Source organism: Vigna radiata, chromosome 11 (genome assembly GCF_000741045.1).
Source record: "Vigna radiata var. radiata cultivar VC1973A chromosome 11, Vradiata_ver6, whole genome shotgun sequence".
In the NCBI taxonomy this organism is placed as follows: domain Eukaryota; kingdom Viridiplantae; phylum Streptophyta; class Magnoliopsida; order Fabales; family Fabaceae; genus Vigna; species Vigna radiata.
The window spans coordinates 10,802,887-10,826,674 of NC_028361.1; the positions used below are offsets into that span (position 1 = coordinate 10,802,887).

At 34.2% G+C, this 23,788-nt stretch overlaps 3 protein-coding genes across 8 annotated transcripts; 1 reads left to right on the forward strand and 2 right to left on the reverse strand.

The window, feature by feature from the left end:
* On the reverse strand, nt 1–5,893 carry LOC106778059 (KH domain-containing protein HEN4). Of its 2 annotated transcripts, XM_014665948.2 has the most exons (7): nt 4,908–5,876; nt 3,544–3,969; nt 3,090–3,365; nt 2,325–2,525; nt 2,139–2,218; nt 1,155–1,266; nt 1–365 (listed from the first exon to the last, which is right to left on the reverse strand). In XM_014665948.2, the coding sequence occupies exons 1-7, from the start codon at nt 5,490–5,492 to the stop codon at nt 225–227; spliced, it is 1,821 nt and encodes a 606-aa protein (XP_014521434.1). In that variant the 5' UTR covers nt 5,493–5,876; the 3' UTR covers nt 1–224. The 2 variants fall into 2 exon arrangements, with proteins under 2 accessions (XP_014521434.1, XP_022643289.1); XM_022787568.1 differs by lacking the exon at nt 1–365 and having other exon boundaries at nt 2,139–2,211; nt 4,908–5,893.
* Nucleotides 5,894–14,997: 9,104 nt separating this feature from the next.
* On the forward strand, nt 14,998–19,295 carry LOC106777939 (pentatricopeptide repeat-containing protein At5g65560). Of its 5 annotated transcripts, none has more exons than XM_014665770.2 (3): nt 14,998–17,980; nt 18,066–18,141; nt 18,680–19,295. In XM_014665770.2, exon 1 carries the CDS (start codon nt 15,057–15,059, stop codon nt 17,769–17,771), a length of 2,715 nt encoding a protein of 904 aa, XP_014521256.1. In that variant the 5' UTR covers nt 14,998–15,056; the 3' UTR covers nt 17,772–17,980; nt 18,066–18,141; nt 18,680–19,295. The 5 variants fall into 5 exon arrangements, with proteins under 5 accessions (XP_014521256.1, XP_014521255.1, XP_022643138.1 ...); XM_014665769.2 differs by having other exon boundaries at nt 18,744–19,295; XM_022787417.1 differs by having other exon boundaries at nt 14,998–17,963.
* A 772-nt stretch (nt 19,296–20,067) lies between these two features.
* LOC106778004 lies at nt 20,068–23,370 on the reverse strand. Its single transcript, XM_014665880.2, has 5 exons — nt 22,908–23,370; nt 22,080–22,834; nt 21,629–21,761; nt 20,532–20,869; nt 20,068–20,447 (listed from the first exon to the last, which is right to left on the reverse strand). Exons 1-5 carry the CDS (start codon nt 23,247–23,249, stop codon nt 20,324–20,326), a joined length of 1,692 nt encoding a protein of 563 aa, XP_014521366.1. The 5' UTR covers nt 23,250–23,370; the 3' UTR covers nt 20,068–20,323.
* Nucleotides 23,371–23,788: the final 418 nt, after the last annotated feature.

A 23,788-nucleotide genomic window follows, 5' to 3' on the forward strand; every position in this document is an offset into this window, starting at 1 on the left:
TTGGAGAAAAATTTTACTGTGATGAAGCTTGAATTAAAAGTGAGAGTGGGTGCGAAAGAGAACAAAATCTGTGTTTATAGAGCGAATACAAAGGAGTTAAGCATGATCTTTAAGGAAAACAGTGAATCCATATTAACAAGGTGAAGGTTGTTTGTATGTCTGTCGTGTGACACATCTATGTACACCATTCATGGTACCAACTGATGCTGAAATGCTGGTTTTGGTCAGCTTACTTGTCCCGTTTGAATAAAAGCTTGAAGCAAGCTCTGTGCTGCAAAGGTTTGATCAGGTGTCCCAGATATCACAACTTTCCCTCCACTTGTACCAACCGATGGATCATAAACCGTTACAGTTGCACCTGAAATCTGCTCCAAGACCAAAACTCAACACATTAATGCCAACATCATTGTAAAACCATTTCAGCAATTTTGAAACTTCGAACATTCAAACATTGTAACCAAGGTTATCAAAATCGAGAGTTTATGTAAATTTGTGAGAGTTGAATAAACTCGACTCGTAAACTTGTAAGGATTTACTTCATATCAAAAAAATTATATAAATAATATCTTAATTCAAATAAGTCTACAAAATTATATAACTTTAAATAAATAAAATTTGTAGATATATTGTTCATAAAAATAAATATTGTGAAACATAAATATTATTGTCATTAATTTTGATGCATTTCATTAAATATACAATAAAAAAAGACCAAAGGGTCTCGTTTTTTCTTAATTTTTCTCTCTTTCAAGCTCTCATAATTGTCCAAACTAAGTTTACGCAGAAAATGAGTTTATTTCTGAGTTAACTCAAAAAGAACGTAAACTAGTAAGAATTCATTAGTTAACTCGAGAGTTTGATCGATTAAACCATAGACAAGACTTGTAATGTTTTCTGAGCACTGAAGTACAATAAGTCAGAAAAACATGTCTATCAATAAATATATACGAGATTCCGAAGTTAAACTTTGATAATGGCCAATATATTTACCATGGAATCAAAGTTCCCTGGCCAGGTATTATCAATAAAAATTGTATTTTTCCTAGGAAAATTATTGATCAGAGACATCTTTTGATCAAATTATTAAAAATCATATTGTTAATTAAGAATTCACCGCAAATTATATAATCTTTGTTAAGGAAATAATTAAGCACCTGTCTTATTCGATCCAGATTGCCACCATCTTCTCCATAAACAGAACCAAAGACATGTTCAGAAACTACTATCTCCACAGTAGTATTTGTCACCGTCGCAAACATGTTTCCTCTGCCAAAAGTTTTTATCAAGCACAGGATGTCAGAATGAGAAATATCACATGACAAAAAATGTTTTAACAAATTTAAACATTTTAACAAAGTTATTGAAATAGGAAACTTAGTTAACTTAACAAATCTTGACAAACAATAGATTAAGTACTTGGAATGGAAAAGACATAAAAATAAATAAAATGGTCACAAAAACAGAATATCTTATAAAAGAAAATATGAAATAGGTAACAAAAGTCAAATTTATTTAGATAGCAAAAACAATAAATTAGTTAAATAAAAAGATAAGAAACAAGAAATTAACTCTTTTTATCCTTCTTTTATTTATATTACTATCACTATTATTATTCAATTTAATCTTTCTACTTTTAAAAATGCTCAATGTTGTCTTTCCATCAAAATTGACATTAACATGTTAACGAAATCAGATACAAGGACAATATAAATTTTTTAAATAGAACGCTTTAAATATAGAAAGATCAAACTAAGTAATGTAAATAAAAAGAGGGACGTAAAAGAAATTGAACCCAAAGTATACTAACCAATTTTTATATGATAAGTTAACCTATTCAGGCATTCTTTTATTCAATGAAAACTGAAAAAGAAAACCCCCTTACTCTACTTGTATGTATACTATTGATATGTCTATCTGCTTCATTTTTAAGCCCAGTCCATCATAAGATTAATCTCTAAAACACTACCATGATACTATCACTTTCACAAATAACACAACAGCTCTCTCTAAAGAAAATTTATTGCGCAAGAAACAAACTTCTACTATGTATCAAATGCCCCCAAACTTTAGGCAAGAAGAAGAAAAAGGTGAAAAATAACGCCAAATAAAACTTGGAGTCCATGCAGCGTTATACTAACCTTCCACGGTCCAAATTCTCACTTAAATCTGTATGCAAGTCTCCATTTTGTGATACTGTTTTAGCATGCAACCCTGCATTCTGCAAATATTAGAACTCCTAATCAATCTCATCTTATGAGTTTGGAAGAATGAAAAGCTATAAAAGAAATTGGAAACCAACAAAACACAAAGGAGGTGAAGAATACCCGTCGCGGAAACCTCCCAGAAGGATAAGCAGATTTTCCTCGGCCAAAAAAAGGTTTACCCTTTACAGGTTCCTTGTTCACTTTCCAATTGGATTTCGGTCTTGCTTCAGCAACCACCCCATTCGCCGCCGAAAGATTATCTCTGATTCTACAAGTGATTTTGTACAAGGCATCTTGTACACATCTGTACTTTCCAGTGATCTGCATGAAATCTCTCTAAATGTAAACTTTACTAGAAAGACAGTAACAAAAGACCGATGGAGCCATAATAAGAAACTCAGTCTATTCTTAGTGCTCAAATGCCTCGGCCCAGTGCAACAAAACAAGATAAGATATTTGTTATCAGACCTATGTCGGTACACAAAAGCATCAACTACACCAAATACTAAGCAGATAGAACAAGGATTGGAAAGTTATTGCAGATTAACTATAAACAAAAGACAATGATATAAAGGAATGCGCTTTTGTTGAAAGTAATAGATATTTTCCACATATTTATACTGAAATGTCTTTACATAAGCGGATCACAGATTCTAGCCAAGTATACATTTGTTAACTGTCTTCTACTATATTGGAGAATTTTAAATTGAAATCTTTGCATTAGACAAAAGTTTTTATTTTTAAATGAAAGGATATCAGCGTATGGAAACAGAATCAGGATCTAAAAATTATCAGTAGCTAATGGCATCGGGTAAATAAATTTAAACCCTTAAGAGATCCTTGAAAGAAAATTCAACTTGAATTTTATAAAATTAACCGGTGTACCTGTACCACCACATCACCATCTGAAGCGCCACTAGGAATTGACTCTCCATGCAAAATTTGTAAATCAGCCCCAGTTAGTTCTCTCAATTCTGAAATCACCTGACCTTCATTGCTGCTGAAGCAGTTTACTGTGCTTGCTGCAACTAGCAGCCTTGCAGTTACAGGTGATTCCATACTAGATACCGGGAGAAAACCCTTTCCAATGTGATCTTCAATAATTCTAGCAAAGACAAGAATAACAGCATCTTGTGCAGGAGAATTACAAGATTCAAGGTTCTGCTAAATCAACAATATAAATTATGAAAATCCAAAAATGTTTTTTCAAAAAGATCTATCAAACGTATATGTCGTTGCATGAACACACATATGCACATGAAAGAGGGAACACAAAACTGAAAACACTATATAAACATGATTCAGTAGTGGCATGGTGCATCATTCTCATGTGACTGACCTCTACAGCAGAAATGGTGACAATGCGCTCGGCAGACTCGCTTAAAGGAGCTGTAAAGATAATAGAAGCACCTGTTTTGCTTTCCAGAGCTCTGACTATAGCCCCTCTTTTGCCAATCACGCTCCCAGCTACATTATTAGAGCAAAGGAGTCTGAACACAACTTCGTGCTCTGCTCCTTTTGAGTCACTGCCAGAGGTTTCATTAGAGTTTGTGGTCCGTTCATATACAGATAAACCTTCCATGGAGGTTAACAATGAATTAAGGTGAGGAAAAAGTTCAGCATTGTGATCAGAGGATGATCTATCAGAAGAGCTAACAGTGGGTGTACTAGAAGAAACAGAAACTTTGGATAATGGGGGACAATCTTGAAGACAGTGAGATACAGCAATCAGCGCTTTCTTTACAGCCAAAAGGCCACCAGTTATCTGTCAATCAAACAATCTCCCAGATAAAGAAAAATACTTCCAAACAGTCATTGCTCAGTGACAAGTCTAAATTCCAAAGTTCATTAAAAGAAATTCCAAACATTAAACTAGAATCTATGATTCGCATGTTTAGATTTGTGCTAGACGATGAAATACAAGCTAATCTAATTTTAAATAAAAGTTCGTATTTTTATTCCACATTCAAGAATCGACGTTAGATCCAATATTAATTCTAGATTGAAACAATTCTAATCAGCTTTTGTAAGAAAAAAAGTTATATTGAATTTTAACAAAAATCAATGCTAACTTAATTTTAAAATAGTAAAATCTACCGATAAATCCTATCAACTTCAAAGTAATTTTAACCATCAAAATTGGTTTTACAATGACACAACATCTTTTTGTTGACAATTTGGTGCCCCGGTTAAAATTCAGACAAACGTTGAGCACTGGATAAGGAAACAAAAAGTAGAAAGTATTACTGAAAAATAAAGAAGTATATTTATTATGTCAGGAATATAAACATGTAGTAATTGAAAACATTGATATAGGACCCAAATCATATGCAGAAATTGCGGGCATAACGCATTCGTCTATGCAACAAAACACGTGTTCTCTCATGGTATCAGATAAAATCGAAGTGAACAGAACAAAGAAGGTCGTCAACGTGTTATAGGGATTTTGGATAACAATTTACTTACTGGGAAAATAAATTCAGTGTTGACATTTGGCAGAGAAGCAAAGTCACAGATCAGATTCAATGAACTCTATTTTCGCAGAAAGCGCGTCAATTCCTCCACGATTTCAAACAGAAAACTCAATCCACTCACACACACACACAAACACACATTGTAGCATGATTTTCATTCTACAAGAACAATAACGAACGCGTTGACCATAAAAAAGCACAAATTGTTACAGGAAAGAAAAAAACTTACTTGAACTAACTCCTCGTCTTTGGCGGCGCAATGCGGAGGAGGGCAAACCCTAATTTTGGCACCACTACTGTTCCTAATGGCGGTGATGTTCTTCCCTCCTTTGCCAACAACAGCACCAATCTGCGAAGTGTGAGCTAGCAACTTGGAAAAGACCTCGCCGTTAACGGCTCTGTTAGAATTAACGCCTTTCTCGGCCTCCAGCTCCCAAACCCTCTCGAAAACCCTAACGACGGCTTCCTGCGCGTTGGAAACGTCGACCTCGCCGTCGCCGAGCTGGAGGCCCTTGAGGGGCGAGAGGGAGCCGATGACGAGGATAACGCGGTCCTCGGCGCTGGCGGATGAGTCCTCGCAGTGGATTTTGCAGGCGGTCTCGCGGCGGAGCTGGGAAACGATAGAGCCGGAGCTCCCTATGAGACCGCCCACGATGGAGGCGTGGCACACGAGGCGGAACGCGATCTGCCCCGGGAGCACCTTGAAGACGGGACGCTTGGACCGGTGGGGGTTGACGGCGACCGTGCGCTTAGACGACGGTGTGGTTTCGTGGTAGTTGCGGTGATCGGCGTCGGAAGTGGTGGGGTCTTGCATTGCGTGGCTTAGTGGTTCCAGCGTGGGACCTTGTTTTCATGAGTTGGCATGCGTGAGCAGAGTGAGTGAGTCACTTGGATCGGAAGGAAGGGACAAGGAGAGTGAGGAGTAGTACAATGTTTGGGTTAAGGTTAAGGATTCTTTTGATGATGTCTTTTTGCCACTGATTTTATGGAATGGAAGCATCGCGGAAGAGGTTCAAAGATGGTGGACCTCTTTTTACTATTTTTTATTCATCTTTAGTTTATGTTAATGCCCTAAACAGTGTTCTGTAACTGTTGGAGTCGCCCTGAAATGAACCCATTTCTCGAGGTAAGAAAAAGTGCTTCCATTTACTGATTCGAATCTGAATCTGGAATCTGGAATCTCCACTTCCAACTTGGTTGCTTCCTTCCTTCGTTCTCTGGGTTTCGTCCCATGTAAATTGGTGTTTTACTGTCAGAAGGAAAAGATTTTCCTCATTTTTAGACACAGCAAACGTGACAACATTTGACAGGAAAATCTTTTTTTTTACCACGTAAGTTATGACACGAGAGAAGTTAAGCGAAAAAACATCAATATTATAGCATGCATGATGTCAATGGATAAAAGAGATAAGAAAGTTTATAAATATTGGTGCTTTCTTCGAAAAATATTTATTTTGCTGATAACTGTTTCTTCCGTATTAAAAGAATAAAATTTTGAGACAAGAATAAATTAATATCTTCTTGAAAATTAAGAACATAAAAAATATTAAAATTATAGTAATTTTGAAATAAATGAAGTTTTTTTGTTATTACTGACCAAAATTGACTAATGATACTTCGAGAGTCAAAATAATATATTTAAAATTTATAGAAAAAATGAAAACATTAATTATAAATAACATATATAGTTATTGTTTCAAACTATTGAATCCAACCATATATTCACTTAAAACTATTTCTTTTTCAATTTAAATAATCATATCATTTTCAATAAAATTAATTTTTATGTTGTTTTATAATCTTATTTTGATAATTTGAATCGTAGAAAATATATTTTTTTGTTGAAGTTGTACGTAGAAACAATAATGATAAAACAAATTAAGCTATAAGAATAAATGAAAAATGAGAACAGAAAAAAAATGAGGGAGTTTGTCTTTAGCTTTTTTTTCTTAAAAAAAATGGAAAAAAATGAGATATCAACACAATCACTAAGTAACTCAAAAGATAAAGAAAAGAAAGAGAAAAAAAAATCTTAATAAATAGTTTAATTTTTTTTGTTATGCTTTATGTTTCAGTATTTATTAAAACTAAATTATGTGCTTTATAAAAACTAAAAAAATTAATTAACTTAACTCACATTAATTTTCATTTTATTTTAAGTAACATATGAGGTAGGGATGATAATGGATTGAGTACGATAATGTCTACATGCTATCCAATCTATTGAAAAAAATTGTATATGTTAGCCATATTGTTATTTATTGAATATCTGCATAAAAAATAACTTATAAATTTTTTTAACTTGTGGATATTTGTTGGATAGTCTTAGATATTTTTAAAAAATTTATAAGCTTTTAAATGAAATCTAAATTAAATTACAAAGATAATAAAAATATAATTAAGTATTGAAATAATAATTTGAGTAATAATAATGTCACATAAAAGCAAAGCAGTTTGAGAGATGAAAAGGTAGAATTTTGAAGGAAAAGATAAATTTATTATAACACGGAAGCCATTATGAGCAAAGAACTTATAATCATCTTTGAAGAGTGTAAAGGTCACAATTATATTATATGTATGCATGAGATATGTTGAATGTGTGACTTTCCAATTCTTATATCATATAATGCATGAGTTTGATGAGTCTATCTGCATCTCTCAAATTCAAATAGTATCTAATGAATGAGTTTGATGAAAAAGCTCAAGGATGTATATGCATTTCATAAGTTTGGTAATCCAAATATTGGAACTAAAACTGATATTTATATGTAAATATCACAATAATTTAATTTTTCATTTTTATTTTCTGAATAATCTTTAATTGATTGAGAGTGTTTTATGTAAAATCTCATTAGCAACTTAAACTTAATAAAGATAAAAATGTAATTTGATTTCCTTAATGAGTAAGGAATATTTGTGAGTATACATTGTATAATATCCAAATCCGACTTGTTAACAAATGAGTACTAAATGACCCATTGTCTGTCTGAATGTGAGTATATTTGTTATCCTTAATCTCAACACTATATTGGCCTATTAACTAATACTTAGTCTTTTCATATTTATACTATTTAAAAGTTCACTTATAATAAATTTGAATGTGTTAGATATATTATTTTTATCTTATATTTATATTTTATCTTTAGTTTGTTTGGAAGATTAATTCCATACATAGTTTTCACTATATCCAACATGGTATCTAGAGCCTAAGGTTCTTTTGAACAAATTTTTGTTGTTGTTTCTGCCACTACATCTGTTGTTGTCGGCAACAACGCCATCTACCATTACCGACAGCAGTGCCATCTACCATTATGGACGGCGTCATCGTCTACCATCGCCATCTACCGTTGCGACTACCAAAGTTCCAATTTCAATCGAAAATCACACAATTTTCACCGCCTCGGCTAGACGACCATTGTGTTGTTAACGATGCCTTTATCGAAGCTCCTATGTGCTCTCATCGATTTTTGAAGTTGTGAATTTACTCTATTTTCCGTCATGTGTGATGACACATCTCGTTTCATCTCAAGCAGCAATTTAGAGCATCGAGATGACTCTTTTTCCTCTTTCAGGTTCGTCGTGTGTGGCCACACATCTTGTCTCCTTTCAAACCGTTATTTAAAACATCGAGGTTGCTCTTTTTTCCTTTTTCAGGTGCCTTGATTGAAGAATCTTGAAATTTTAAGGTTCACTAGTGCAAAAACGTTGTTTAACGTCGGTTAATTTGAGCTTTTAACGTCACTTTCCCGATCGATGTCTATACGGGTGACGTCTATGTGACGTCGGAATTCATCCAACCGACGTCTATATACACGTCAGTTCACGATATCCACCGACGTCTATATAGACGTTCGCTTATACTCAAACCGACGTCTATTTACTCTATATAGACGTCCGCCTATTCCTAAACCGACGTTAACATGAATATATAGAGGTTGTAAATGACACTAACCGACGTCTATGTTCTTATAGACGTCGGACCATGCACTAACCGACGTCTAACAAGGGCGTTGTGTTTTAGTGTAGTTTTGATCCAGACTTTCGGTAGCATTGTGTAACACTCTCCTCTCGCTAGTTTCCCCACAAAAAAAGCTTGCGTCTTTTGAATCTTCTATGACATTCAACCCAAAATCGAACCTGGGTCCATGACTACTTCCCATTATTCAACCGCAAAGGAAAAAAATTACGGTGATACGAGAACTAGACAAGGACCCAAGTTCCATTTTGGATCGGAAGACATAAAAAATTCAAAAGATCGTCACTCTTCTTGTGAGGAAGCAAGCAAAGGGAGAATGTTACACTATGTTACCCAAAGAAAGGATCAAAACTGCACTAAAACACAACACAAAGAAAGCAAATTTTAATCAGTTGAACGACAAGATAATCAATAAAAAACTAAAGAAAGTTTAAACGGTAAAGCATAAAAAAAAAACCACGTACCTGGGATGCAAGAAAGAAAAAGGAGAGGACAAAGACAATAACATATTGAGAAACGACAATGCAATGCCGCAAGAGATAAAAAGTAAAGGTGTGCAAGCGAGTAAAAGAAGAGGAGAAGCAGAGAAAAAGGAGAAGAGATGAAGACGAGATCAGAAACTAAATGGTGTGAAGAGTCTGCGGTCTATTTAAAATGAAATAGGGCGTCGGTGTTTCAGGGGATCCGACGTCTATGAAGCTAAAAAGATTGACGTTTTGGTTTCCTGTCAGGGTAGTTCACGTCGGTGCCCTCACAACCGACGTCTAAAACCCTCGAATTTGGTGAAAATACAGGAACTTAGACGTCGGTGCCCCTCAGAACCGACGTCTACATTGAAGAATTTTTGTCTTCCCGCCTTCCAGACAGGCCTTAGACATCGGCGTTTGACTACGTGACGTCTAATTGCCTGGGGAATTAGGTGAACAACATTAATTGTAGCCCAGTCGACGTCGCTTTTTCACAGGATCCGACGTCTATTCGACGTCTAAAGCTGAACTGACGTTTGATTTCCTGTCAGTGAGGTAGACGTCGGTGCCCTTGCTAGCCGACGTCTAAGCTCTTGGGAATTTGATGGGCAACATTAATTGCAGCCTAGTAGACATCGATCCCCGTGAACACCGACGTCAACGGACTGTCTTATCACATACCTCAGACAATTGGACATCAGTTTGCGGCAGGTGCGACGTCTATGATGTCATAGACATCGCCTGACATCGAAACTGACGTCTAGTTTTCCAATTTATTTACGATAATGCCACCATGCAGTAATAGACGTCGGATTTTCACGAAACCGACGTCTAAGGGGTGACGTTAAACAACGTTTTTGCACTAGTGGTTTCTCTCTCCTGTTCATTCATGGCTTCTTTTATTGTTGTCTCTTCTAACTTCCCTTTTGTTAGTTTATTTATAGTCGTGGTGACTCTTCAACAATGACTTCTTTATCCATTTGGATGTCAACATGCATTCCTTAAGGACAATTTGGAAGAAGATATTTACATGAACATCCTCCTAGATTTGTTGCCCAAGGAAGTCTTATGGATTGATATTTCATCTTTTATGTCGTCTTCGCAAATCGTTATAATTTGATGTCACTCAAGTGTAAAAAGAGATATTTTCATTAAGTCTTTATAGATTATATATAGTAAGAAACTTAGTAGATACGATTTCTATGCACTAATTTGAGGGAAAATGTTGAATATATTAATTTTATCTTTAATTTATATTTTCTTTAATTAGTTTGTTGTTATTTTTTATTTGTTTTTTTGAGTTTAATCCATATTTCTTCTATGATAAATAGAGGACCATAGATATATATTTAATATAAGGAAAATTAATCTCATATAATTTTTTCTATATTCAACGTAATAAAATAATTTTCAAAATAATTTATCTATTTTTGTTGAATTTATTTTTTTTGTATTCGTAAAATAAATTATTTGAATGAAAATAAACTTTAAATATTTCAAATAATTAAAACAATAAATTTGAAATTCACTAAGAGAATTAAAATTTCATATAGTCACTCTAACTTTATAAATATTATATAAACATGTATATTGACAAATTAAATCGTTAAATATTATATTGAATATTTAAATTTGACTAATATTTTTTGTAATTTTTTATTATAAAATACATATTTTTAAAATGAAATTACATCTTAAAAGAAAATTTTAATTACTTTATCCAAATTAAAAATTGAAATGTAAAATACTTTAATTACTCAAAATATATAGAAAATAAAAAGAAATTAATTACAAGTAATTTAAGTATAATATATTTCATTTTCCTCATCTAAACAGTATTAGACTACAGAATAAACAATTTAACACCGAAATCAATAAAAAAACGAAAAATAGGAAAGAATACTAACTATCAAATTTTCTATCATTTTTCATCTTCTTCTACAGGTAAGGTAAATTCGTAGATTCAAAGAGCCAGGTGACTCCGTTCCTTCTATATATATTTATCTCTTTTGATAATTATTACTTATATTTTCCTTAAATTTAAATGCAAATTATACTTTAATTTAGGTAAAAACTATTTTGGTAGCAAACTGCAATATTTGAAAAAAACAAATGCTTGTCGTCATCTTTTGACTTCAAACTTTTCTAAATAAATACGTGCTCAAATTTTTATAAAATGTATGACTTGATTTTTTCAAGGCTTTGAAATCCCAGAAATGTTTCATTTTATGAAGTTTTACAAGAGTGAAGATAACATAATACATATAGATATTCATTTAATATATTTAATAAAGATAAAATAATTTTAAAAAGATGAATTTTTATAACTTTTTTTGAAAAAGGAAAAAATAAAAAATATATTATCAAATAAATGTAAAATAAATTATGTATTTTAAAGTATTATTTATCTTTACTAAACCCCGATTGTTTTAACAAATTGCGTTGACAAAGGTTTAGATTTTTGAAATTTTACATTGCAGTATATTTTCTTTTTATTTCTTTTTCATTTCCGAAACGTAGACAAAAACATCTTTCCAGCCATATAAATTAAAACATTTTTATTATAGCACTAATTTTAAATTTTGGTTTTCCACCAGACAAGTTTTCTACAAACAATTTTCAGATTCTCTAAATGAGTCAAATTCGAAATTTATCCTAAAAAATTATAATTGTTTTTTTAGAGAAACCAGCTTTAAAATTTAGATGGATTATCCTTATTTTGAAAAAAAAAAATCTCATCCTCTTTGATGAAGGAAAATCAAGGAACAATACTGGAACAGGACAACTTTAAAGTAAGTTTTGTCACACTGACTTCAAGAATTTTTGTGATTTTTGTTTAACTACTATAATATCATTTATGAAACTGGGCAAACAATTATCTGTCTCTGTATAAAATAATTAATGTAAAAGGTTAATTGCTAATTCTAATAAATGCTTGGCTTTTGTGCCGAAAATTTCTACAAAAAAAATTTGGTTCAATTTCCATTAAATTAAGGAAGTTGTATTTTGTTTTTTCCGCCAATGGATGTTATTTGGTGGTAACAGTTAAAAAGTAATCTACACTGATATAAAAGTAATCAGTTTTAAGAGGAAAGAAAAAATTCCAAAGTGTTTTCAGAGTTGAAAACGTATATTGTATATATATAGAACTTAGAAGATATGAAAGATTGAAAATAATGCAATCTAAATAGGAGAGTTGGTATAACTGGTCCAAGGGTATAACAAACCAACAAATTACAGAATTAAGCTCTTATTCACTTGAGGGAATTTGGAGAAGAATAAATGAGATGATTTGAGAGTATTTTGAAGATAAATTTTTTTTGTTGTTTATTTGAATAGATTTGGAGATAAGTGAGTGTAGATTTGGAAGGAAATTTTTTTAATGTGTCACATAAATTAAATCTTATACTAATTCTCATAAACTTTATTTCCAAATCCACTCTTGTTTACCTCCAAATTCACTCAAATAAATAACAACAAAAAATATCTTCAAATCTTTTCAAATCCACTCTTAATTACTCTCTCTCATATTTACTCAAATGAACAAGACATAAAAAAAATTATAATAAATACAAAATTTAAAAAAGAATTTCACTCAAAGTTTCTCTCAAACACTTGTTCCTTAAATAGTCAATCTATGTGATAATTTTAATTGATTCGTTTTAAATATATAAACTAATAAAATAATAATTCATAATTTATTGTAAAAAAATTATTAAAATAGGAGTTCATTTTAAAAATTAATTTTGTAAGGATAACTGTTTGGGTAATATTAATGAAAAGTACTTTGATATGTATAATTACTTAAATGGTATGAATTTTATAGTAATATTAATATTTGAATTGATGCATTTTTTTTTATTTTATAGTTTGATATGAATATTATTAGTGAACCTTATTTTTAATAATTTATTTGATATTAAAAAATTAAATGAAAACAAATATGTAATTGAATAAGAGCAATTGAATACATAATAAAAAAAATTCAACAATTGGTTGTATGGGAGGAAAATGAAATACATCTAACTTATAAATAAAATAATAAAAAATAAATATAAGATAGGAAAAATAATATGAAAACTAATGTAAATTGCATATGATTTTTAATTTAGTCTCAAACAAAACCCACCTCCATCGATGAGGTAACAATTAAAAGTAACGATTATTCTTCACTGATATGATAATCATTCTCATGCTCATCTTCATAACGCTTAAATTCAAAATCAGTTTCAAATTTTCTCCTAATAAATAGTCAATGTTTCACTGACTATTTGAACTTGTGTTTCAAATTTAAATTTCGATGTATGACAGTAAAATTGCAAACCTATTTTTCCATACTCCAAATGTCATTTCTATTCTTCATCTTAACCTTTGAATGATAGTAACTTAACACCTCATTATGATTTTCAAAATATTCTATTGGTGTTGGATAACCTGAATTCACTAAGTAATGTTTACGTGATAAATAATAGAATTATTGTGATGTTAATTGTAATTAATACCATTGTAAATATAAATAATTAATAATTATAAGAAACATATATACCTAAAGGTGACGTGGGAAATTCATGGTTGAAGTTTTGAAGGCATTCTCAAATACTCGCACACCATACCCAGTAATGTAAATATAAAGCACATGTCAATATCGTCGACCCTTTTGAATTTTTGTATGGAAATGACGAAATCTAGAATCTTGTTTGATGTATTCAAAGGTTAATTTAAGACAAACAACTATAGTACCATGTAGAAATTTCTACTTACTGTCTCTCTTAAGTGTTGAAATCTTTCTTGTATCATCCTATTGCCTACTCCATAACCAACCATATTTAAGAATATTATTACCATTTCTTGAACCCCATTTGTTTAAGTGCTTTTAAGCCATGTTTTATTAATTCAACACAAAATTGATTAAATACATGTTTTTCTATTAGAAACATCTTCATTCATATCCTTTTGTATAATAATATTATTTCGATGTGAGTTCGAGTCACCTAAACCCTTCATAATTTTTTTCTTGTGTCGATCGTTAGTTCGTCTTCTTCCGTCCAAGTCTATACGGAAGGATACCTGTCAAAAGTCTTCCGATGTCAAAGTTAGTTAATTTGTCTGTTCGGGAATTAAGGAATTGTATTAAATGCACAATAAATGAACCTATTTACTCCGTACCTTTAACTTTTATATATAATGTTGATTGTGAGCCTATAATTAGAAATTCCTTAATTAAGACCCAATTGGAACTCAATAGCTCTTAATCCCGTTTTGTAGTAATTAACCTTATCTTATCTAAATCTCTTTGATTTGACCGTTTGACTCACCCCATGTCTTTGCCGTTCGTCTCACTCGTCCAGTACATTAACAAGACAGAAATTGTAATTGAAAGAAGCTAACAAATAAATTAAGACATAAAAAGTGTTTAGAAATTCAAAATAATCGGGAAATCCAAAATTAGAGAGTCCACATGTAGATAAATCAAACGAAATACTCGTATAAGTTAATGAAAAAACATATCAAATTAGAGGACAACGGATACAAGTAAAACACGAATATATTTCGGTTTCATAAGAACAAAAATTATTACTATAAAAATTACTAATTTTATAGTAGACAATATTAATAAAATGAAAAAAAAAGAGTAAGTCTTGATTAAATTTCACATTGAAAGAATATCAAAGATGATCAACGCGTCAAAACTTGAGTCTGTGCTCTGCTTTCACATTTAACACTGATATGCATCTTCATGTGCAGAGCACCCTTGGCGGAGGATGAACCACGATACCAAAACCTACGTGGCCCAATTCACCGGGCCGGCCCAATTTTTAAACCCATCGCATCCATTGGATTTTCTTCACTTCTTCTTCCTCCTCTGTAACGTTTTTTCTGACTGCATCAGACACCATAGCCACCACCGCACACTGTGGTTGTGTATGGTTTTTAAATGAAAAAATCCCAATCCCTGTTCCTTCTTCTGCAGCATCGCAATCGCAAACCCTTCTCTTCCACTGTTCCTTTTCCTCACGAACCTTCTCTCCCCTCTCAAATCTTCCTCATTCTCTCTCGCCCTCAATGGCGAAAAGACCCTTCGCTTGATTCTCTAATCCCTTCCCTAACCCCTTCCCTTCTCTCCTCTCTCTTCAATCTCAACCCTGACCCTCTCACCGCCCTAAATTTCTTCCGATGGATCCGCCACAAACACTCCTTCGTCCACACCCTCCGCACCTACGAGTCCCTCCTCCTTATCCTCGTTCGACACGGAACCCTTCGTGCCGCCGAGAATGTCCGCAACTCTATGATCAAGTGCTGCGCCTCCGCACACGACGCCAGGTTTGTGCTGAATCTCCTCCGCCGAATGAACACCGCCCCCGAGGGTCACCAACTCTCGTTTAAGCTCTCTCTCACTTCCTATAATAGACTCCTCATGTGCTTGTCTCGTTTTTCTATGTTTGATGAAATGATAAGTTTGTATAAGGAGATGTTGGATGGTTTCGGGGATGACAGTGGTAATGGAAATGGTGATGTTTTCCCTAACTTGATCACGTTGAATACCATGTTGAATTCTTATTGCAAAGTGGGGAACATGTCTGTGGCAAGACTGTTTTTGACTAGGTTGTTAAAATGTGGGTTTTCTCCCGATTCGTTTACGTATGCTTCCTTGATATTGGGTTATTGTAGAAACAATGCTGTAGAGAGAGCTTATAGAGTGTTTCGGATTATGCCGCAGGGGAGGAATGCAGTTCCATATACTAATCTTATACACGGGCTTTGTGAAGCTGGGCGGCTTGATGATGCTCTTACCTTGTGGTCGCAGATGAGGGAGAATGGTTGTTTTCCCACGGTTCGGACTTATACTGTTCTCATCGATGCATTGTGCGAGTCCGGGAAGGAGGTGGAGGCTTTGAGTCTTTTTGGGGAGATGGTGGAAAGAGGTTGTGAGCCTAATGTTTATACTTACACTGTTTTGATTGATTATTTTTGCAAGCAGTGTCGGATGGAGGAGGCGGTGGGGATGTTAAACAAAATGGTGGAGAAAGGCATGACTCCTAGTATTGTCTCGTACAATGCCTTGATTGGTGGTTATTGTAAAAAGGGGATGATGGAGGATGCTATGGGGGTTTTGGGTCTGATGGAGTCAAAGAAAGTTTGTCCCAATGTGCAGACGTATAATGAGTTGATTTGTGGTTTTTGTGAGGGTAAAAGTATGGATAGGGCAATGGCTCTACTTAATAAAATGCTTGAGAGTAAATTGTCGCCAAATGTTATTACATATAACACATTAATACATGGGCTGTGTAAAACAGGAGTTGTAGATAGTGCGTCTCGCTTGTTTCATTTGATGATTAAAGATGGCTTCAGTCCGGATGAGTGGACTTTTAGTGCTTTTATTGGATCTCTCTGTAGAATGGGCAGGGTCGAAGAAGCTAATCAGACCCTGGAGTCCCTCAAGGAAAAAAATGTCAAAGCAAATGTTCATTTGTACACAGCTTTGCTTGAGGGATACTGCAAAAATGGGAAAATCGAAGATGCCCGATTATTGTTCAAAAGGATGCTTGCAGAGGACTGTTTGCCTAACGCTGTCATGTTCAATGTATTGATAGATGGCTTACGCAAAGAGGGTAAAAGGCAAGATGCAATGTTGTTGGTGGAAGACATGAGAAAGTTTGGTGTGAAGCCCACTCTTCATACGTATACCATTCTTGTTGAGGAAGTATTGAAGGAATTTGACTTTGGCCGAGCTAATGAAATTCTCAACCAAATAATTTCTTCTGGATATCAGCCTAATGTGGTCACGTATACTGCATTTATCAAGGCATATTGTAGCCAAGGAAGATTAGAGGAGGCTGAAGAGATGATGGTCAAGATTAAAAACGAAGGCATATTGCTTGACCCCTTTATCTATAATTTATTAATTAATGCATATGGATGTATGGGACTACTTGATAGCGCATTTGGTGTTCTCAAGCGCATGTTTGATACTGGCTCCGAGCCTTCTTATCAAACATACTCCATTCTAATGAAGCATCTAATCATTGAAAAACATAACGAAGGTAGCAATCATGTGGGGCTTGATTTAAGTAATGTATCTTTTAACAATGCAGATATATGGAATAAAATTGATTTTAAAATCACTACCATGCTCTTTGAGAAAATGGCAGTATGTGGCTGTGTGCCCAATCTTAACACTTACAGCAAGCTTATTAGAGGATTTTGCAGAGTAGGACGTTTGGACATAGCCTTCAGTTTGTATCATGATATGAGGGGAAGTGAAATTTCTCCCTCTGAAAGTATTCATAATTCTCTTCTTAGCAGTTGTTGCAAATTGGGAATGTTTGTGGAAGCAGTGACACTGTTAGATTCTATGATGGAATGTGGTCATTTAGCACATCTGGAATCATATAAGCTTCTTATTTGTGGGCTGTTTGAACAAATGAACAAAGAAAAGGCTGAAGCAGTTTTTCATAGTTTACTACGTTGTGGGTATAATTATGATGAAGTGGCTTGGAAAATTCTAATTGATGGCTTAGCTAGGAATGGATATGTTGATCAATGCACAAAATTACTGAGCCTTATGAAGAAGAATGGCTGCCATTTACATTCTGGGACATGCTCTATGTTAATGCAAGAACTGAATAGAGTTGAAGGAAATGATTGTTGATTTTTCCCTGGAATGGAACGGTTACATTTCTTTTTATAAATATCACCTAATGTCTCTGGTACGGATACATAATTTAGTTTCACAGCAAGACATTTTGGTGCTTTATTTTTGTGTTGATAAGCTATTGAATGCTGCGAGTGGATATTTGCTTGTCTGCTCTGGTGCTGCAAGTGGATAAACTATTGGATATTGGTAACCGGCTTATCCTTGTGAGTTATATTTCACTCATTATTTTTGAAATAGAGATTAGCTAAGTTATTCACTTCTTGATGTGAGCTGTGCTGTATATTGTAGTGCTTTGTGATATACCTGACAAAGATGAGACCAAGCCTACACCAAAAGCAAAATGCACCTGTACCCTTTTTTCAAGGTACTGATTGTTGCCCCTTCTATTTTTTCACAGGTTTTTTACTGTAGTTCCTGAACTTTAATTTCAGGCTCAAGAGTAAAAAATCTGTCTCTAATAGGCATGGAAATGTAATCTGGAAAATTTAATTTATTCCTGTGAATTGGGCTGATTTACGTTTCTTAGAATTTGGTAGATTGACGTGATTTTTTATTTTTATAATTTTTATTCCCTTTTTTTCTCAATTCGGTGAGATGATGTCTGTAAATAAGTACCCATATGTAATATCTCTAAACACAAGTCAGAAATACAACTTAGATTTTTTTCCCTTTCCTTTCAATTCTTTCTTTTTGCATGCATTGGGTACCATCTACTGTGACCTGTTCCATCTCCACTTAACTGCTGAGCTCCCTGCTCATGCCATTATCATCTCTTCTATGCAGCTGTTTTGTTTTGTTAATTGATTGACATTTGCTACTGTTTGGCTCTAGCTGTTTTGTACTAACCTAGTTCGGTCTTTGGATCTCTCTTGCAAAATTCCACATGTTTGGCTGCTACTCAGTTTCTGTCTGATATTACTACATTTCGCTCCTTTATTGTCCCCACTTTTACTGGCTTCCTTGCAGCATGGTGTCCTTTTCCACTGTCTTTATTGCAGCATTTATCACCTTCATAGGCTGTGTACATTGTGGGCATTTAGCTGCAGTCTTCAGTGTTGTATCACCTCTGATAAAAAAAGAAAACATTGTTAGAATATTGAGGAAAAAATTTGCAGTGAGAGGTATACTGGTTTCCTTGTATTTGAATAATTTTCATTGTCTTCTATATACTCTATTAGTTGATATGAAGAAATTTGTAAAGGCCATACGTAATCTCTTTGAATACAGTTCAGATTTATTCCTTTCTTAGGAGTATTTTTAAAACAAATCCATTTCAAAGGTAAATAAATATACATTTCTCGATTAAATTTAATGTACTATAATACACTAGCATGTGACGAAAGTGTTTTTTATACTACAATTTCTGTTTATAATTTTCAATTAATATGATTCTCAACAATTTAATGGATTCAACAAAACAAAACATGAATTAATTACAAACGGTTCTGTTGCATCTTAATCGTAAATTCAATCATGTAAATTAGCAGGAACATCGCACTACTTGAAAGAATAAATTAAAGGCCTTATATTTTATCATAGGAATTTATTTGTGCTGTATATACATTTTAATATAAAATTTATTATGACTTAGATGCATATTTTACAATTCCTATCATCTATGTAATTTCAATTTATTTTTATTGAACATTATTTGTTCCTACTTAAAAAACTTGTAGATCTTATTGTGATTATGCATATTCTTTAATTTTGAGTTCATATATTTATTTGATTTGGTTCAATTCAAAAAATGGCACAAAATAATGCCCGGTAATAATGTTACTTATTTGAAAACTTTTAACAAATTTCCATTATTAACCGAGTTTATTGAAACTGTATTTTTCTAATTTATAAAGTGATACATTTTTATCGGCTTAATATATGACTAGGTTCCTTTAGCAAGACAACATAATTTTGATAGCACAATGCATTTTAATATTAAACTAAAATAGGACAATTAGGTTCTCTAACCCATTGAGAATATTATTTTAGAAAAAAAAAAGGTTAATTTGATTTGAGTAGTGTACCAGATAACCAAATGGGAAAACATAGTTTGAGAACAGCCGTAATTTTATCTGTTTTATCTGTTTTAAGTCGTTTGCTTAATATCGGTGTGTTTGTTGTAATTCTGTTTCTAATTAACCAATGCGTTGTAGCATTTTAATATAGAAATAACATTTTGCATATACAGAAAAAATAAAAAAAATCTATCTGTAACTGGTTTAAGGAGCAAAGATCCACGTGCGTTGTATTATTATATAACCATGTTTTTCGAAATATTTTTCCTCGCAAATTACGTTGCAATCAAATAAATAATCACAAACATTAAAAGCAGATGTATACAAAACATCCCTAGCAAAAATCAGCACACCCGAGTGCAACAGTTTCGTAAAATATATTTGATCCATGCATGGTGATTGATGGCAGTGATGGGATGAACTATGTGAGCTACTATACAAAGAAAACCAAAGAAAAAGTTCTATTACAATGAGGGCAATGCCAAATTCATAGGACCTCCGGGGATGCACGCAGCCGTTAACTGAAAAAGCCTATTTACCATTGGGAGAGGTCAGTCTATTTTCGTCTAGATCATGTTTCGATGTAGAATCCCCACCCATCAATTCCGAAAAGCCCTCTACCTTCACAGGAGGGGCTCTAACCATGCTAATGTTCCTAAATACACAAACAATGAAGTCTTAGTAAAGGTAACATAAAAGCCACCCTAAATGCAGCATTCATTTATTTCAAATAACTTACGGCGATTGCATTGAAGGAATTTGTAAGGAACCCATCTGTCTAAACTGAGATCCAGATTGAGAATGGAAATTTGACATTGCGGCCATCTGCTGCTGCTGCTGCTGTTGCGGTTGTGGCCTAAACTGCATTTGGGGATGCCTAGAAGTGAAGGCATTACCATCAATTGGTAAATCTTGGTTTTCAATCTTGACTTGAACCAGCGGTCTTTCCTTATCTATATCCATAGATGGGCGAGTAGCTACAGCTCGCCTTCTCATTTGCTGTTGCTGATGAAAAGCTATATTTTGGGAATGAAGCATCTGCTGCATCTGTGGATGCATTTGCCTCTGCATTGGAACCTGCACATTAACGATGCATTGGATAATACTGCATAGCAGGAATCATTAATCAATCTAGCGGAAAACATATTTAAAAATTCTTAATGAGGAACAAAATTAATTAGGCAAATAGGATGCAAACAAGTCCATGTAGATGACACAGGCAAAAAAATTCAATGAGCAAAAATTCCCTTCTGCTCAGGGAAAATACAATTTTCGAATATATCTCAAAAGTACTAAATGTCAAATAATGGTCACCTCACCTCCGTCTGCTCAGGAAGAAAAAAGGAAAGGAGGGATGTCTACTACATTTCTCCAGAGATCAAAATTGGAAAAATGAACCTAATGAATATAAAAACTTAATAACAATGCAAACAAAACAAGTGAATATGAAATATAAAAACATGAAATATAGCACCTAGTACTATAACTTGGATATGAGCAAAAAAAATATTGGGGCAGCCACAGATTTAAATTAACACGAAGTGCAGTTTTGTAATGTTCATATTCAAATAGCGTTCAAGAGAACAAAATTATTTTTGATGAATGATATATAAATAATGGTCACTGGCCAAAGCAAAGTAAAATCACAGTTCAACATGAGGCATGGTGTAATTCTGTTTTGAGGAACCACCAAATACATAAAAAATTCAGGGTTCTCTAAAGATCCAAAATAAGGACATTCACTCTAGGTCTCAATGCCAGTTCCCCTATTCATGTCCATGCATCATACAAGTGGCTATAGCATTAAATAATGGACACAAAAGTATATGTAAATACTTGTTGAGGTAGCCGAAGGGAACTCTGCTGTTGTTGCTGCAGCTGCTGCTGCATTCCATGAACTTGTTGCTGACTCTGCTGTACATTATTCTTAGAGCCATCTTTAACCACATCCACCAATGGTGCAAAATTACTATGAGCAAGAGCAGAAAATGTCAAAATGCATCCGGGTAAATATAAATTAGAGTAAACTATCGCCTAAAAAAAATCCTCAAACAAGCACAACACATTTCATCTATGCACCAAAAAGCTCACAGCACCAAAATTTGTGACCACACATCTCTTCCTCTCCCTCACTGATTTCTATTCTTGTGAATGTTTATAAACAAAGTAATATTGTAGTCTTAGAGCAAACCCCTTTGGAACATATCAATGCAGAGTAAGATTAACATATTCATGCAGCAAACATTCATTAGAAAAACTAAACAGAGGAAAAATTGTCTAAACTCACCTAAAACCCACTGTTTTAAGCAACATCTTCAGAAGCTCAATAGCCGAGCACTGTTTCTTATAACTATCAGCAAGCACTCTCAAATTCGTTCCTATTTTACAAATCCGTTCACTAAGTACTTCAGAGAAGTCCTCAACCGAACCTTCCATGGCACCTTCAAACCCCACGCCCAACAAGATCCGCGCCACCGCCTTTTGAGCCAATTTCGTCGCCTGCTGGGGCCCCACCACCTTCCCATTCCCCTCAGTTCCAAATTTCCCACGGCTCACGCCTCCTCCATGCTCCATACTACCAGGCTCAGGCCTAACCCCGAGCCTCTCCATCATAACGGAACTCCTAGTCGCTGCAATAGGAGGCAAAGTATCAAGGACACTAAACACCTTCACCTTCTGGTTACCACTATTTCCCACTCTATCACTCAACGGAAGCGCGCTATCAGGCACGCAGTTCAACGCGAACGCTATCTCGGGAAAAACAGCGGAATCGCCATCATCAACAACAGCTAAACCACCACCGTTCGGCTGCAGCGTGTGATCCGCAACCGGATTCACATCCTCCTTAAACGCCAGACGTCGTTTCTTATGGTTAGTAACGTAGTTTAGATACGAAGCCATCTCCGCCGGCGAACGCGATTCGCCGGAAACTATATTTTTACTAGCCTTGTACTTATCAATCACCTGACTGTACCACGTTTCCGGCAATTCAGATTCAACGTACCTGGAGCCGGTAGCGGAGGCCGTTTTATTAGATTGATTCTGCGTAAAATTGAAAAAATGTTAATACGGGGAAGTAATTAAAAGAGAAGAGAAGAGATAGGGTTTTACGTACCTTGGAGTCGTGCGAGGGAGTGTCGAGGGTGAAGTAGATGTCGTCGGCGTGCAATTGGAGGTAGGTAGGGTTGAGGCGTTGGATATAGGAGTTAGGGTTAGAGTTAGGGTTAGGGTTTGGGGAGAGAGAAGCGGTGGCTTTGTCGAAGAGAAGCGCGCGGACCCTGAGTTGAAGAGGGACGTGAGTGGAGGAGGTGATGAAGGAGTCCCAGGCGGAAGGGGAACTGAGGAAGGGTGCGAAGCCGGCGTAGGTGGAGTCGCCGAGCCAGGTTCGCCACACGCCGCAGGTCTCGAGCTTCCGTGCCAGTTCGTAACCGCGGCCATCTTCCCCCAGCAGAGCCATTGGGGGTGCCACCGCGCACCTCAGTTGGGAACACTTTCGTTTTGGTCAAACAAACGCTTTTCTCTGGACTCACTCTCCACTTCAACAACACACTGGGCTGGCCCGTTTAATTTTTGCCCGTCTCTCGTGTACAGGATAGGTAACATAAATTATCGTGTTATTTTATGCATTTATTTCTTTCAAAATTAAAATTATTATTATTATTATTATTTATATAGACAATAATATGGCTTAAAAAATGTTTTAAATAAATAATTATATATTTATATGTGAACTTAATGATAAAACTTACAAAACTAAATCATATATTTTCACCTTCTAATATTTGATTCCTTTAAAATACTTCGATTCATATAATATTTTAACAACTAAAATATAGATTTAAATATTTTCAATTAAATTTTTCCTACCTTTTTTTTAAACATTTTTTTTTTCAAAATTTCAAATTGAGTCCCTTGTTTAATTTTTTATTAATGAATGGTATATTTATTATTTTGTCCTATTACTTTACTTATATGTCTCTGTTAAAGGAAATTAAA